The sequence below is a fragment of the Ailuropoda melanoleuca genome, chromosome 11 (assembly GCF_002007445.2).
Source record: "Ailuropoda melanoleuca isolate Jingjing chromosome 11, ASM200744v2, whole genome shotgun sequence".
In the NCBI taxonomy this organism is placed as follows: Eukaryota; Metazoa; Chordata; class Mammalia; order Carnivora; family Ursidae; genus Ailuropoda; species Ailuropoda melanoleuca.
In genome coordinates, this window is record NC_048228.1 from 76386231 (window position 1) to 76403935 (window position 17705).

General features: G+C 46.0%; 1 protein-coding gene across 1 annotated transcript in view; it reads left to right on the plus strand.

Moving 5' to 3' along the window:
* Positions 1 to 2106: 2106 nt before the first annotated feature.
* BEND4 (BEN domain containing 4) overlaps positions 2107 to 17705 on the plus strand; it is a 36782-nt gene continuing 21183 nt past the window's right edge. The window contains 3 exon segments of the mRNA XM_034671883.1: positions 2107 to 2396; positions 2398 to 2708; positions 10025 to 10588. Coding sequence (XP_034527774.1) covers positions 2230 to 2396; positions 2398 to 2708; positions 10025 to 10588 — 1042 coding nt within the window. The 5' untranslated portion in view covers positions 2107 to 2229.

A 17705-nucleotide genomic window follows, 5' to 3' on the forward strand; every position in this document is an offset into this window, starting at 1 on the left:
TTCTCCCCTCTAAGCCACCCCACACAAACACTGCCACTACCCCAATTTCTTTTCAAACGCCAGGACTTACTGGCAAATTATCTGGGAGTAAAGTGGGAGGGAAACGTTTCAATGCAAAATTCAGAACTGCTTTATAGAAAGAAAAGTGTGGGGAGGTTTGTTATCATTTATTTCCTCCAGTATATCATTCAATTTCAGCTGTCTCACATCTCAGAAGAAGCTCCCCCATTTCTCACTTACGTGCCTAAGAAACATCTCTCTGGCATCTCATTCTCTCTCCCTGTCTTTTACCAGCATTTCATTACTTCTTAACTGTCCCTCTCATGCTTGTCTCCCTTTTTCCTAGTGATCCACGTGTCCTCATTTAGCAGTTTTCAGAAGCCAGGGAGAAATGTTGCAAATAATGTTAAATATGATTAATATCTTGAATTCCTTGAAATATGACATGCATGAGTTACAATGAAACCTCTTTTATTTCCCCATGAAATGCTTCTGCATAATGAGAAAGAAAATGTCCTCTATGCCCTAATCAGCTCTGACAGTTCCTGGACTCCCAAATACTTTTATTTATGGCATTATTTATTTCATCTCTAATAAATGGAAGGGGGGGTACCCACAGCATGATCTGAGGAAGCTGCAGGAAAGAGGGAGACTATCCTGGGTGGAGGAACACAGAAGCTGAACCAGCGAAGAGAGAAGGCTTTGAAGGTATGGGGAGATATGGGAAATAAGAGGCGAAGGACCTGAACCCCCAGAAGAAAATGGGTCACTTTCCCAAGCCTGAAAGGAAAACTCGGAAAAGGAATGTAACTTCAGAGTGAAGAGAGGAGGGTCATACCTCAAGGTGGGGATGCACCCAGGTTCCTAACCTGGAGAATGAAGACTGACAGGCTGGAAACCAATCCTGGGAGGGAGTATACTGGCATGGGCGCCCGCCTAGGAGGGGGATGATTTGCTCCAAGGAGCCTCTGGGAGAAGCCAGGGCACTCCTCTAGATTTGATGACATCTCTACTCCATAGGGAGCCTCTTCCAAACCACAGAAGCTCTTCTCTCATTCAATTACTGGAATTGTGTGTCCTCCAGAAACACTGGCCTGATGGCCCCAGATGCCGTGAGGAGCTCGCTGGGCGATACAGGGAGCGAACAATCGGGCCACCTTGGTTCTCACGTTTACGTGTATATTAAATGACACTGTCCAAAATGTCTAATCACCATCCCAAAGAGAGGTGTCAGGTCAGATTTCTCCCTCCATTGCAGTCTACATGCTATGAGAAGAAGCGAGGATATGAATTCAGATGATCTGGATGCACCTTTGCACTCGGCCACACACTCCTGAGTGTCTGGCTTCGGCAATTACCTCGCGGAGCCTCGGTTTACTCATATGTAGAATAGGGTAAATGATTCTGCTACATTCTCAGGGTCCCTACAGGAAATTAATAAAATAATGTGAAAGTGCGAGAGCCCGTATGCTCTTGTGATCTGCACGAGCTCAAAGGTCATGTGCTGGGTGTGGGCAGACCCCGAGACGCGCAAACAACGCGCAGCGACCCTAGGTCAAGACCTTCAAGATGTTCTTTCCAAAAGATTGGGGGAGCAATTTCCGAGGGGCAGAACTGGCTGCAATACCTTCTCAAGGCACACACGCCCGGCGCCAACTACTACTCGCCTCTCCGTGCAACCCCGAGAGTTTGGGGTCACGTAGGGGGCGCCAGGAGCTCGTTTCCGAAGCCGAGCCCCGCCCGCAACAGCAAAAGCTTCAAGTCCGCACCTGGGGCTCCAAAGTCTCGCGCTGGCCGGGACCTCGCCCTGTTTACCCGCGCGCCCTCGGGATCCGGCTTTTCCCTTCCCTCCCCCCGTCGGAGGCGCACACCCGGCGCGCGGACCCCACGGGCGGCGGCGGTGGCGCCAGGCCCCGCCCCCGCCCCCATTATCATTAGCAGATATTACCCTAAACACTTGCTCTCTACCTCCTTTCTCCCTCCAGGCATTGGCGAGGCGGCCTGTCAATCAGCGCTCGGGCGGCAACCCCCCGCGCGGGGGCTCAGCGATGCCAGCCTCAGCGACAGGCGGCAGTGGCGGCGGCGGCGGCGGCGGCGGCGGCCCAGGCACACACCCTCCCACTCGCGCGCACTCGGGCAGAGCCGGCGGGCGGGAGGCGGAGGCACCCTCGGAGCCCGGCGCCCGGCGGGGAGGGGGCGTGCGACCGGGGACCGGCCCCGAGGCGCAGGATGGAGGAGGAGATGCAGCCGGCGGAGGAGGGGCCCAGCGTCCCCAAAATCTACAAGCAGCGCAGCCCCTACAGCGTCCTCAAGACGTTCCCCGGCAAGAGACCAGCGCTGGCCAAGCGCTACGACAGACCCACCCTGGTGGAGCTGCCGCACGTCCGGCCGCCGCCGCCCCCCGCCGCCCTTCGCGCCGCACGCCGCGGTCTCCATCAGCAGCAGCGAGCCGCCGCCGCCGCAGCAGCAGTTCCAGGCGCAGAGCTCCTACCCCCCCGGGCCCGGCCGGGCCGCCGCCGCCGCCTCGTCGTCGTCTCCATCCTGCACGCCCGCCGCGTCCCAGGGCCACCTGAGGACTCCGGCGCCGCCGGCGGCGTCCCCCGCCGCCTCCTCATCCTCATCCTTCGCCGCCGTCGTCAGGTATGGCCCGGGCCCGGCGGGCAGCAGCAGCGCGGGCAGCGACGGCGCCAGCCTGGAGCTCAGTGCAGGTACCAACTCCTGGGCGCAACTTTCCTTCCCGCCCGGCCGCGGGGAGGGGTGGGGGCCCGGGAACCAGAAGCTGGGCATGGCGGACACCCTTTCGCGCGCCGGGCCTGGCGGGAGGGGCGCGAGGGGAGAGGGGCGAACGCAGTCCCGGCTGAGAGAGAGTCGGGGCGTCGGAGCGCAACCCTGAGGCCTCCACGCACGGGCAGCAACTTCTAGAGGATTCCCCGCCGCCGCCGCGTGCGGAGCTTCCGACGGCGCGCGCGCCTCCTAACAGGTGGCTCCGCGCTTGGATCCGGCGTGGCGCCCAGGAAGCCGGGCGGCGGCCGGCGTCTTCGGCCGAGGGGTCTGGGAGGCAGCCTCGGCGCCGAGGTCGCGCGCCGGACACCCCAGGGTGGCGGCCGCGACCGCTCAGGGAGAGGCTGGCGCGGCTCTGGCAGCGCTCGAGGACGCCCTCCCTTTACCCTCGGCTGCTGCACTTTTTTCTTCCACTTCTTCCTTTCCCTCTCTTTTTTCTCCGCTTATTTTTTCTTCTTTCTCTTCTTCCTTACCTTCCGATCCTCTTTTTCCCCACCTCTTTGATGCCCTCTTACTCTGTCGCGGTCCACTCGGCTGGCTCTTGGGCTCTCTTTTTCTGTGCGCTTGTGTTTCTCGTGAGCGCGCCGTCTCTGCTCTCTTTGCCCCTCTTTCCCCATCCACCCCAGAGTCCCAACCCGTGGGTGTAAGACAGCGAATTTCTCTGCACTAGCCAGGCGGGTGGACCTGGCGCTCGCCCCTGCGGCGGACTTTAGGGAGAGGGACGTCCCGCCCCTCCCCCCAGCCCAGGGACACCCCTCCCCCGGGCGCTCGGGGCCCGCCGCCCACGCCCCCCGCCGGGAGGGATGGGGCTGCACCGCGGGGTAGCGAGCCTCCCGAGCCTCTGGGCCCCAGCCCTGAAGAAATGCTTGGTGGGGAGCACCCACCCCAGGGGACGAGGCTCCTCGCCACCGGGAGCCTGCAGGAGGCCCCCTGGGAAAAGCCAGCTTTCCTTCGGGTTAGGCTCGGGGAGGTGGGATGATGGAAAGGCCACAGCCTGAGGCCTGAGCCCAAGGGCACTCTGCGCTCCCTCAGGGCGCGGAGCCGCGTTTATCTCGCTTCTGAGAACTAAAAGTTCCTGCTCAAGCCTTTTATGGCATTTTAGAGCCCCCCAAATGGTGCATATCAGTGGATCCAAGGCTTTTGTCCTAATGAAAATATGAGCATTGTTTGTAAATGAGTTATAGATGCCTGTGTTAATGTTATGTTGTTTGTCAATATTTTGACGCATGAAGGATTGGTTTTGAGAAAGAAAATCTAATTACAGGTAATAGTGAAGACTTGTTTTGTCATATCTCTCACTGATTTGGAGATGTTTGACGGCTTTGAGTGGGGTTCGTATGTAGGTATTCTTATTGTTTGTGGGGTGGCCTTTTTTTTGTTTTGTTTTTCCAGTTGCTTTTAACCCGATATTCTGTTGTGTTTTTATATTCATTGTTAGGTGACTCCCATTTTGTCCATTATTTTTCTTCTGTGTTCTCCCTTTCTTAGTAAGGTTTGTGTTCTTTCTCTCTAGATTTGGAGTCTTATTTTCTCCGAATTCATGCCCATGTTTATTCTCTTGTTCTGCTTTATCTTTGTTTTATATGTTTCTCCCCAGTTTGGGTTCTTTTCCCATTTTCTATGTTCTGCCTACCCCTTTGCGTAACCTTAGTTCGACCATGTTCACTGGGGTTTCCCCCCTTTTTCTCTGCCTGTTCAGTCTTTCATCTCATCTTGCTTTCTCCTTTCAGTCTTTGCTGAATGTCTTTCAACCTTTCACTTCCTTTTGTACACTATAAATCTGGCCCCTCATTTCCATTATCATCCATAGTTTTAACCTTGCTTTTTCCTGCATTGTTTCTTTTTTCTACACCAGCCACTTGCTGTCCTTTCCATGCTCCCTCCTACTCTGTCAGTGTCCTTGCTGTCTTTCACAAGGAGTTTGTGTGGTTTTTCCCTTTCACCTTGTTCAAAATGTTCTCTTTCAGTGTTTCTTCTTAATTTTGTCTCTGTCCCCAGGTGGAAATCACAACATCATTGCATCTGAAAGAGTGAAAGGGGGCTTTGTTTGATGCCCCCTCAAACTCCCTATATTTTTTATTTCCTTTTATTCTCAAGGCTGCTGTTGCTCCCTTTTTTTCCTTTAAGGTCATAGAGAGGTAAGCTTGATAGCACCAAGGACAGGATGCCATGTGCTTGTTGGAAAGACGGGAATTGGATGATAAGTTTCTTCCATGCAGTGAGGAAAATGGTCTGGCAGCAAAAAATAAAAGAAGAAAAAAAAAGGCCATAGTACTAGACCTCATGAATTGTGGTCATAATATTAATCATTGATGGACAAAGCCACCTCTTAACAGGCACAGAGATGTGAGTGGCCATCAGAGGGACAGTCACCTGAAGTGCTGATTGGCTCTTTGAGGAACGAGTGGTTCCACTTTGAACCAATGAGCATGTGTGCACAGACAGACACCATTTAAGCATATTGGGGAGGGGGCTGGGGAGGTGGTAAGTTGCTTGTTGCACCCTCACAAAAGTGTTATTGCAGCCTCTCCAGCTTGCTAGTAAACGGAAAGTAGTCAAGACAGCCATGTGATGAATCGAGTGAAGGATAGAAGAGATGTAACTGAGTGTCCAGAGTAAATGCAATGAAAAGATGAAAAGGTTGAAGTGAATCTTATTTGCCATTAAGAGCCATAAACCATGGAGAGGAGAAATATGTGATTAAAAATAGATTTTTCAGCATTCTTATAAAATCTCATGAAGAGTATAATTTTCCTTAAAAGGGGTAATATACCATGGTTTTAAAAGCATATTTTTCCTCTGTGGGAGGCTTAGAGTTAAAACCCACGTAGATCTTGATATGCAGCCTAAATTTGGCATCAGGAAATGGGAAATTGCATCTTTAAGCAGAGTACAATCAAAAATGAATTACAATAAATCCTATATAATTGCATAGGTCATTCTCTTTAATGAGATTTTATTAACCTGACTGTCAAGCTTTTGAGTCAGGCAGATATTTTATCTTCTTCAACTGATAAAAGTGTCAGCTATAAACCACCATATAAATATTCATAAATCTACACATCTGTGGCAGCCTATCAGCATCATTCTTTTGGACATTAAAAGCATTCTAATTACTTTCTGTCTAGCAGAGCTGAAATGCTGCCTGTTATAGTATGTGCTTGGCAGGCATGATTGCTTTTGTTTGCCATCACAAATAGCAGCATCCTATTTTATATACCGATGGTCCAGAAAATATTCAGGGATTGACTGAGCAGGATGAATATTAGGAAGCACCATCTGGTTTTGATAGCACCGAGTATATTAACTCATCTGTTAATTTTTGACACATCATTGATTTATTTATTTAGAAAAATTGCATCCTGTTTTGCTGTGTTGATGTTTGCCATTATGAAAAAAAATTGGATGGCATTTTTTTAAAAGACATAGTTCGTTGATTTAAGACAAGGGTGATCCCAAAGATGCTTTCGTTTTCTAACTTCTGTTTTCTATGCCATGAAGTCCTCTCTCAAGAAGAAGTTGTATTAATGTTTTAAGGAAATGATCTATTTTGAACTGGCTGGAAATCCTTTTGGTAGAGATAACGTATGGATACATGATAGTAGATCACAAAAAATTTTTTTCTGCTTCTGCATTTTTAATATTAATATATTTCACCCTTCACTGGGCTAAAATCAAAAGGTTACCATTAATCTCAATGACTGTGATCTCCTTCATAGTAACAGAATACTCTTGGGTATATGCTGTGATGGGCAAATTCCATTCAAGGCTTTACTTACAAAGAAGGACATTAAAGTAAGGTGTCTGTGTTTGATTGCTAAGTTCCCATCCCTCTTCTTATTCACTTATCAGATTTGGGATGGATTAAACCACTTAAATTTAGAAGAATTTCTAGAAATGAATTTTTTAATTAAAATAATCACAGGTTCAGATTTTGGAATCAGACTAGGCATAATTTGCAACATGATATTATCCTAACAGATTGCACGGTAGGGCAAAATAAATTACAAGTGGTCACTTTACAATGCTTCATGATTGTGATTTACTAACATTTTGCGGTGTTTAATTTTAGAGAAGTTAGGAATGAAGTAGGTAGTTTTAAAGCCCCTTTGTAAACTGTTGACTTTGTACTTCCTCCTATTGCTTGAGGAGAGCAATCTGTAACTAGGGGGGGAAAACAGTTTAAAAAATTCAAAATACATGTTCACACTTTGCTCAATTAAGAATCATGGGTCAGTGACCATTCAATTGTGCTCATATGAAAACAACTTTTCTCCATTTCTTAGCGATAATGGGCATTGCTCAGTACTTGCATTTCTAATTATATTCTGTCTGGAAAGCTAAAGTATTGCTGGCTGCAATATGTAGTAAGTAGCAAGATGTGCTGTTTTCTGCCAAGTGTAATAGTAATATTTTTCATCATAGTCTTCCATGTATTGATGTTAAAACACTATTTAAATGTTTTAAGGTACCAAAGAGGGGAAATTCAACTTTAAGGCTTATGGTTGCTATTTTTGCATCTGTCAGTTCTTAGAACATATTCAGAAGGAAGCATTTTTAAAAACTGAAGGCAGGAACTGTTTTATGGTTGTAGCTATTCTCTGATATTCTGAGAGTCCTTTAATACATTATCTTCATAATGTAGTGTATTACATAATGATTTTTTTCTCATCATGTTACGAGTTTATCCTTCAATTAAGAAAACAAATCATGCTTGTCCCTACGTCAGGTTTTTTTCCTTAAAATCTATACCCTAATGTGATTTATCAATATGATGAAAGCTCCTGAATGTGCTTTAGGACATTGAACAAACATATACGAGCAACTCTTTATAGGCACATCTGTTTTAGCCTTTCTTTTCATATTTTGTTCCTTTCATCAAGGTTATGTTAAAGGTGTATAGGATGTAAATCAATTGGGACTGTGCTGATTAAAATGCAAACAGTAAATACAACTTCAGGTCTAGAATGGGATTATAGGATTAAAATGAATGAAAACTGCTAGTGTGCTAGAATTGAAAATTCTCAATCAATATCATCCTTTGATTTTACTAATAAAAGAACAAAAACCCAGAAGTGAAAGTGACAATGCAACATCTTAAGTCTTCCCACTTATATGGTTCAACTGTTTACTTTGTTTATTTGGTTTGGGTCAATGTAAAGAAATAATACCCAAATATCTGAGGTCTTTCCCCATTACATTTCGTTTTAAATCGTGGGCCCCATTCTTCCCTTCCACCTGGCAGGGGGCAGAGGCATCAATTCCAGTGTTTTGGTATAAAAAGTTACTTCCCATATCCACATCCCTTTCTCTCCCAGATAGCAAGTGGACTTTACCCTGGCTGCTGCTTCAGCGAAGTACCTAGCCCATCAGTCAATTTTAGCCTGGAACTATACCCAACATCTGGTTCTTTCTTCAGGAATCAAAAATCATTGTGTAAAAAACAGCCCTGTGGCTAATACTTGTGGGATTTAGGACAAGAGTACAAATGCAGGCCTACATACCATATATCTAAATAATTAACAAACTGTTAAATAAAATATGTTCCATCCACCTACCCTGATAAATACACCTTCTTAATGACCAGATTTGACTTTGGAGTTTTCAGCCAGCCCATGGCCTTCTCTCCCCACCCCCAGCTTCATCTTCCACTAGGAGGAACCTCACATACACAGGAATGGATGCCCCAGTCCAAACTTCCAGGCTCTGGCACCATGGTCTGTCTTTGGGAGAATGGCTCAGGGAAGAGTCCAACACAGGCCCTCGAAGCAGTTTGAGTAAGGAATTCCTGGATCTTGGGTACCTCACCATGGGGAGTGGGTGGGATGGAGGAGGATGGTTAGGGCCGGGGCCCTCCTGCCTGTGTCTAAGGGTAGTATTGTTCCTAAGAGTGGGAAAGCATTATGCCAGGAAGAAAACAGTCCTGTGCACTCACAGCCTGCCCGGAGTGCTCTTGCCACTCCAGCCAAGGAAATATGAAATGCTCTAAGATCTATTTATTTACAAGAGGCCCTGCCTATATTTAGTAAATATCTTGTTGTCCCCATAGAAGCCCTCAAGCATCTCACCATTTTTCATTTTTAAAGTTTATCCCCCCACACAAAAAATAGAGCTGATCAACATGTTCAGAGACAGCAGGTAGCTACATTTCTATCATAAATAGTTACTAGCATCTAAAATCTACAGTATTTTGTTTGTGGCCATTATTCTGGATAGGGAGAGAGGAAAGGAGAGGCATCCACCACCTCTTTGTAAGCCTGTATTTATAAATAGTCTGTTCTGGGTGGTGGTCAGGAGAGAAGAGAATGTACCTTGTGATATTTGCATTTAGGGTCAATTTTCAAGACCCTTAGACTGACAACATGAAAACATGTTTTCACAATTTGAGGGGTTTTTGTTTTTCTAAACTGATTGCTTTCCGTTGGTTTTTACTTTTCATTGATTGACAATTAATATGCTTTCGAATACGTTTCTGTGAACTAACCACTGCTCTTGACACATGCCATTTTAAGAGACTTGGCAATCTAATGGAAGAGGCTCTAAGAAGAGGCACTACTGCTTTTCACATGATACTTATATAGATTGGCCTAAACATTGGCCTTGATAAGAAATCCAAGTTCACAGATAATGAAAAGAAAGCATAGTGAACACAGATGTTGGATAACACAGTTTTGCTTTCGGGCTCGTCATCATGTGCCTTATAGGCCACTCTTTGTTTTACCTTAGATGTTTAGTGAGCTCTTCAAAACGACTTATCTTTCTTCTCCAGTTTGCATCTGGGAGCAACGTACTCTCGGCAGGGATTGTATCAGCTGATTAATAGCAAGGGCATGAGGGCACTCCAGAAATAGAAGTAATGATTGCTGTAAGCCCTCCTATCAATGAGGAATTGAGTCTGCAGTGGCTGGCTCGATTCATTAGAGTAAGGATATTAATGAAGGCAAAGGTGTGAGTTCAGACCTGTACAGGCCAGTTAATGCCACAGCGAGGGAAATTTCTATACGGTGCCCAAAGTCACAGTCCAGCCATTTTCCAGAGTGAGGGGGTGGGGGTAAGTCTGCAGGCACCCCTCTGGTCGCAGAATGACAGGAAGCTAATGCATCCTACCCTGTCACTTCAGTTTGGGATGGAGAGTAGAAATACATATTTTTAACATTTTTGAATGTTAAGCTCAACATTGAGGACCTCACTTATCCCTTGTCTTTGGCTATCCATCTCTGATGTGTCTTTTCATGTGTTTCAGAGAGTCGAATGATCTTGGATGCCTTTGCCCAGCAATGCAGTCGAGTTCTTAGTCTCTTAAATTGTGGAGGAAAGCTTCTGGACTCCAACCATTCCCAATCCATGATTTCTTGCGTAAAGCAGGAAGGCTCGAGTTATACTGAAAGACAAGAGCAGTGTCCCATTGGGAAAGGGGTCCACAGTCAGACCTCAGATAACGTAGACGTAGACATGCAATATATGCAAAGGAAACAACAGACTTCTGCCTTTTTGAGGGTTTTCACTGACTCCCTACAAAATTACCTGCTCTCGGGGAGCTTCCCGACTCCAAACACCTCATCGGTCAGTGAGTACGGCCACCTGGCCGACGTGGATCCTCTGTCAGCCTCCCCCGTGCATACGCTAGGTGGCTGGACCTCCCCGGCGACCTCCGAATCCCATGGGCACCCATCCTCTTCTACACTGCCGGAGGAGGAGGAGGAGGAAGAGGAAGGCTACTGTCCGAGATGCCAAGAGCTGGAGCAGGAGGTTATTTCGCTGCAACAAGAAAATGAAGAGCTCCGACGGAAATTAGAGAGCATCCCAGGTACCGTGCCGTTTTCCTTGCAAACCACCTGCAGATCCTTCCTTTCCGTTGTCTCAGCTCTGTGTGGGTGTACACATGCATGTGTGTGGATGTATCTATTCTTCCGTTTGGGCCAATAAGGGAGAAAGGTTGGGGAAAATGGGCATGCCCACAGGGTGGCCTTCTTCCAGTGCCAAACGGAAATTTCAGGACGAACTACTAGCCTTGTCCTGTCTATGTTTAAGTCGGGTATAGGCCTAAAGACCACCGTCCTGCATTTATCTATCCATATAAAAGTGATTCCAGACTTCGGTGAAGATTGCAGTAGGCCCAGCGCCATGAGCCTGAGTTTTTGTCAAAAAGCGGCCCTCTTTTTTAAAAGTGGCTTTTGTATTTTTAAAGACTTCGCTATATGTGTTTTATTAGTAAGAGAGTAAGGTGGAATGATGCTTTCAGAGGGGGGATGTGAGTAGTACTGAACAAGTGGTCTCTTCTGTTCCGTTAATTTCTTGCCATTCTTAAGTTTCAACAGGCATAGTCTCTCTTTAGCATGCAGGCTCCTCCTTAAAGTTGATAAGCAACTGTAAACCGAAGCGAATAGATCAAAGACAGACCAGTAATTAAGCTGATCCCAAACTATGTGCCCCTGGCAAAGCAGGCATTTCCTGCCTCTTAGAGACACTAGATTTGTGGAGTAGTAAAGTCATTTTTATGGCAAGATCTCTGGGTTGCAAAGCTATTTTTTTACTATTTAAAAAGGTACCAATTTTGCCTGTATCTTTGAATTCATTCCTGCATGTCTGTGACTTACAAAAGATAGTAAGATCCATAGCTAGAACAGTATCTTCAAGCCCTTTTAAATGCAGCCCATTGATAAAAATTTTTGAGCATGTATCCAATGTACACAATTATTGGTTAATTACATACATGTCTTACTATACTAATATAATATGTTCAAAATAAACATATAACACATTCAAATTTTTTAAGACAGATACAGAAATATAAAGTTCGTTCTTTTCCTAACTCAGTGTCTTTTGAACCACCCAATTTGGCAGCTGACTTTTTTAAAAAGAAGGAAATGTTGAAGAACACTACCCACTTGTTTATTAGCTCACATACGAAACAAAAGCAAGTGTTAAGAATTGCCAAATCAGAAATTTATTTTCCTTCCGTCCTTTCATTTAAAAGCATTTGCTAAATAGACCTGAGGTTTGGTTCCAACTATTTTGGAATTAGATTTAGTGAAGTTGTGTTGTGGGGGAGAAGCAAGAGGTGAAGTAAATCCTTTCTCTCCCTTTGCAGTTGAGCTGTGGGGTTAAAGGTCGTGGTGTCTTCCCAAGCCAGGCAGGCAGCCAGTGCAGAAGACAGAACTCAATGCAGCGGAACCAGAGCTCTACTGGGTTCTCCCAAGTCTGAGAGAGGGCTGCAGCTAAAACGCTGTGGGATTTTATAGCTTTCACAGTTCCATAAATTATGGTTGATTAACTTGGAGTTTCTTCCCCAAAGGAGTATTTTCCATCTTGCTCCCCATCCTCCTCTTTCCCTGGGGGAGAAAATAGTGTCCTGGGGATGAGCGAATTTTAGATGCTTATATCAGCCATTCAGAACTGTGGCTAAGAGTTTCAGAGTGCAAGGACATAGGTAACACAAATGTCCAGAGTAGTATTGTCTCATTCCCAGTCCTAAATGCTTGTCCTTGGCAAATACCAAGTAAATTTGGGATTTAGTCCTCCTCCCATTTCCGAATCTGAACCAGGTGAAATGTCTGTGTCATGGATAACTCATCACTGACCTGCCGCTAATTACTGTCTCTGTTTCCCAGAAAGACAAAAATGCTGCAATTTCTTGAACCTTCTAGATGGTCCAATATTGAATGATACTTGTTGAAATTAGGCTGTGATCACCACTGTTAGGGTAAACAGTCCAGCCCTGTTGGCAGCCACCTCCATGAACTTGAGTCAAAAGCCATTTCACATGGAGAACCATGATTACTGTAAATAATCCATCCTGAAACCCAGCTATATAAACGAAAATCAATTTGTCCAGGCGCCTGGGTGGCTCAGTTGGTTAGGTGTCTGCCTTCGGCTCAGGTCATGATCTCAAGGTCCCAGGGTCGAGCCCCATGTCTGGCTCCCTGCTCAGCAGGGAGTCTGCTTCCCCCTCTCTCTCTGCCCCTCTCCCCACTCGTGCGTGCACTCTTCTTCTCTCTTTCCCTCAAATAAATAAAATCTTTATAAAAAGAAAAAAAAGAAAGAAAAAATCAGTTTGTCAGTTATGAAGAGAAAAAAATTAGTGTAAAATTCAAGAAAGATTAGCTTATTTAAGGGGTGCCTGGGTGGCTCGGTCAGTTAAGTGTGTAACTCTTCATTTCGGCTCAGATCATGATCCCAGGGTTGTGAGATTGAGTCCCATGTCAGGCTCTGTGCTGGGCATGGAGTCTGCTTGAGGTTCTCTCTCTCCCCCTGTCCTCCTCCCCTCCCCCGTGTGCACACACACTCACTCTCTGAAAAAAAAAAAAAAAAGTTAGCTTATTTGTGATGACTTAACACATGTACTCATTACATGGGGACGCTGTCACATTGGGCATCCAGTTGATCGTGTCACTTACAATGAAAACCTGAAGCAAAAGAAGGCATCACTGTCCCTTTGTCCATACCACCCAACCTCCCTCTTTGGCTAAACAACAAACCAGATTATGGGTGATCACCTCAGAATCCACCTTTCACTCCATTAGCTATGACTTTTGGGGAAGGGCAATCTGTTATTTTTAGACAGCCATTCGAAGAAAAGTGCAGCAAGTAATAGATAAGTTAAAGTGGATAAAGTAGTAAAGAAGATAAGTGAAAGAAAAAAGCCATCAGGTTTTTCATGGATCAGGAGTATTTTGCAAGTAGTAGCTGTCCTGGATAATTCGGGGTGGATTTTCTCTAAGCATTGTCAGGGTTTCCCAATGGCCCCAGTAGGCCGCTGTTGTTCTAAAGGCCAGTGCATTTCCATGGGAGGACCTGGGACCTGGGACCTGCCTGTAGTAGAAACTACCCTTACGTTGTGGGATCACTGTCCTTACAGCCCAGCGGGATGGATGAGTACACAGGAGAGAGTAGCATTCAGAGGAAATGGGGTTAACAAGGAGATAGGGACGCCTGCCCAGGTCAGAGCTGAGACACCGGTTTTAGTCCCTTTTTGGCTGCTCCACAGTTGTGCTGTTGAGTGACTTTGAGATTCCTGGGTTTTTTATTTTTTTCCTGAAATAAAGCACTCTTACCTGCGAGCAGTTTGTGAAGTGGGACTTCCAGCGAGCCTGTTAGAATACACAGGGAAATTAGCTCATCTGGGCGGCTATAAAAGCGGACGAGGAAGTGCAGACCTTACCAGAAAGAAAGAGGTTGGGGAAGGTGCTCTTCCCGCACCACCTGACAGGGCCTGGGTTACGTGTTCTTTGTCAAGGAATCCACAGAGGCCTATTGATGGTCAACCACATGCAAGCAAGGGGCTTCTGGAGAACAGTCTTCCGACTTCCTTCCCACAGAGACTCGCAGATGTGGGCACCTAAATACTTTATCCTCAGGAAGGAGCCTTAGCACTTACCCTTTGGTGTTAGATTATCACACCAGAGGTTAGAGAGTCTGTTGAAAAGTTTAAATTTTTTAAAAGAAGATGAAGATAAGTTAAAAGTAAAAAGCCACAGGGGCGCCTGGGTGGCTCAGTTGGTTGAGCGTCTCCCTTCGGCTCAGGTCATGATTTCAGGGTCCTGGGATCAAGCCCCACAACGGGCTCCCTGCTCAGTGGGGAGCCTGCTTCTCCCTCTCCCTCTGCATCTCCTCTTGCTTGTGCGCTCACGCACTCTCTCTCTTTCTCTCTCAATCTGTCAAATAAAATCTTTAAAATAAAATAAGCAGGCCACAGAAGGAAATGATATTTTGATCAGGAATATGAAAAGTTGAGACATTATTAAAAGAAGGGAAATGTTGGGAGACATCTCACTGGAGAGGGTGTCAGGTTAGAGCTAGCACACTTGTTTAGAAAGCTTAGGGTCAGCACGAGGCGAGAGAACTCATAAGGGAAGTTGGATATAAAATACCATATGCCATCTAATTTAAGACCCCATTGAATGCAAGACACACCAATTCTATATTCCACTAAGAAAGAAGAAGAAAACACTGCAAAACATAATTGCCTCTTAGAATTCCCTTTGTACAAGCAAATATGAAAAAATGTGGGTCTTAGAATCATCATATATGGTAATTTTAGAAAATACCTTCCAAAGTAAGATAATTATGACCTGTTAAAAATACCTTGAGACATTCTAAGTGCCAAATATACAGAAATATACTACTGACATTCTTAAAGGACTTTCTACTTTTTTAAAAGCACGTTTATGATTTCTCAATTTATCTTCATAACTCTGAACAAGTATTAATATTCCCAGTTTATAGGCAGAGAGGTTAAAAACAGGACAGGCAAAGTCTGTGGCAGAGCTAGAATTATAATCCAAGCCTCTTGAGTCTTGATCTAGTTTGTTACCCCCTTTCACCCTCAAAATACAGTCAATTCTCACAATTCATTGTAGTTACCTTCTATAACATCACGGTCGACGCTGAATCCCAGAATGTCCCCCCTAGGGGAAATACAGAGCTGGGCTTCTGAGGATCTCTGGTCACATTTTTATCAACCAATCAATGCATGTTTATGTATGTTTTTGTTCAGAGAGACCGTATTTAATATATAGTGTTGTCAGATTGACACTGACCTCGCAGCCAGCAGCGCTGTAACTCCTGCTGAAGGAAGCTTTTCTAAGACCTGTTGTCTCCCTGAGGCTTGTCACAGCCTTCCTGCATCTAGGAGCACTGGACAGCCCTTCCGTTCTGCGTTCAGGGTTCCCTTGAAACAGCGAAATCACCAAGACACAAAATTATGAAAGCATGGCACATGGAAAGAACACCTGCTACAGCGCGAGGGCTGAAACAAGCAGGCAGGGCGTTCCCTTGTTCGACCTCAGCGGGAGTGTGTGCATCGGGCCGCTGGGATTTTCGGTGACCCGCACAAGTCCGCAGGTGCCTGCCAGAGCCCCGCACTTGCGCGGGCCTAACAGTCACAAATACACGTCAGCAAGTTGGCAAATTGGAAAACGTGGAATCTGCAAATAATGAGGATTGACTGCACTCACTCGAAGGTACAAACCAGAAAACTCACCTTGGATCGTGCGGCTCTGACCCTGTCAGCCCACAGTGGTCATTTCCTAAGGATTTTAAAAAGATAAATCAGGAATGTCAAGTTTGTGGGTAACTAATTTTGCAACAGCTAAAAGCCCTTGGAGGGAAAGCTGTGTAGCCGCGCTGGGGCCCTCTCTCCAGCCCCCCTCACACACGCCCACAAGTGCCTGTGGGGAAATGTTCAGGGCGGCTTCCGATCCTCAGAAGCATAGGGACCACCCGTAGTCCGGGGGTTCTAAACAGGAGGAAGACCCGTGAATATATTCTGAATAAGAACTTGGAGCAAATGATAGGAACAGGAGTACAGGATCGAGTTCTTTTCACTAGAAGTTGGTAGAAGTCCGCACAACTCTTGTTGTGGCCGTGAGATCGAGGGCGGTAGAGCGGCGTGTGGTGGAAGAGAATGGGTTCGGATTTCTGCTTCTGCTGTTTGTGATTTTTGGCAAGTCACTTAACCATTCTGAGCCTCAGTTTCTTCTTTCTGTACAGTGAGGTTAATAATACTGTTGGAAGTATTAAGTTCACCAAGTAGCATCTGAGTGCCTCCCAGGTCGGCCAGTAAGTGCTCAATAAATAGCAACTTTAAGGAACAGAGAGAGGGAAACTGTCCTGCGCCTAGTAATACGGAATTCTTAAGTGGTTTTCTTAGATTGTAAGTAGTCTTACCGTGTAAAGAGGTCAGCACGCAGTTAGCCAGGTTAGCAAGCTCAGATCAGCCATAACGCTTAACATGTCACATCAGCCTCCTGGACTCCACCTCTCAGATGCCTGTCACTTAGTGTTCCTCTTCTCCACTGTTTTCATCCGGGCCTATCTCAACAATGTTTGTAGTAGCCACTCACCTCGTCCCAGACTCCAGCCTCCCCACTGAAAAGCCCCAGATTAGCCGCTGCTGAAAAGCCTCTAAAGGCTTCACGTGGTCTATGAATTCCAGCACTCATCATGACACATGGGGCCTTTCACTACCTGAATGTTTTCCTGTCCATTTTTGGGTATCTGAATCCCAGTTTCCACCATATACCAAGGTTCCAGCCCCAGCTGACAGTCGGTGATGCCTGAGCAGGCTGACACTGGCTTCTGGTCTTCCCTTACCTGCTGTTTCTTGGGACACTCGCCTCTGAAACAAATTCTTCCCCCAGTTCCCAGGCAGAATTAACCACTCCATTGCACATCATGCCTACTTCTGTGAAAGTCTGTATCAGGGGAGGTCTTTGTATATTCGTTTTTACTCTTTCCGTCTCTCCCGGGTGTCCTGATATGAGGAGAGGCAGGCCATGTAAGCTCTTTGAGGACAGAGATGAAACCACCTTCATCTGTGTGTCCCAAATCCGAGCCCAGTGTCAGGCATGTTGGGGCATCTCCACGTGTCAGTGAAATTACACAGAGACAGGACATGGTCCTAATCACAAGCATGACCGTGCCTCTGTAGGGCTGAGTACTGGAAGCTCATCGTTTCTTTCTACTTATTTACAGTTCAGGAACTTACACTTCACAGACATGATGCGAAAAGGACACTTACGGAGGATATAAGCTTGCAGATGGTATGGTCATCAGAGGACAGTAAATAATTTCAGTCTCCCTCTAAAATCATAGGTGGTGTATTTTGTGAGTCTTTAAAAACAGTGATACAGCAAAGCAGATTCAATAATGCTAGAGAAACTCTGATCAAGATTTTAATGCTCTGCAGTGAAAATTAGGTACTCAAGACCCAAGCATCCCTAGTGTGGGAAAAACACCAAATTGGAGCAGTTTTCCTGGGAAGAGCTTTACTTAATAGCTGCAACAACAAAGTCAGTTAAGTGACCTCCAAGGAATTCACTGGGCTCCTAGTCGTAAAATAAGACTCACTTACACTGGGCAGTATTTACTGGGTGCTTTCTGCTTTACAGGCGTTGTTTCAATCCTCACGGTGAGTGTAATGC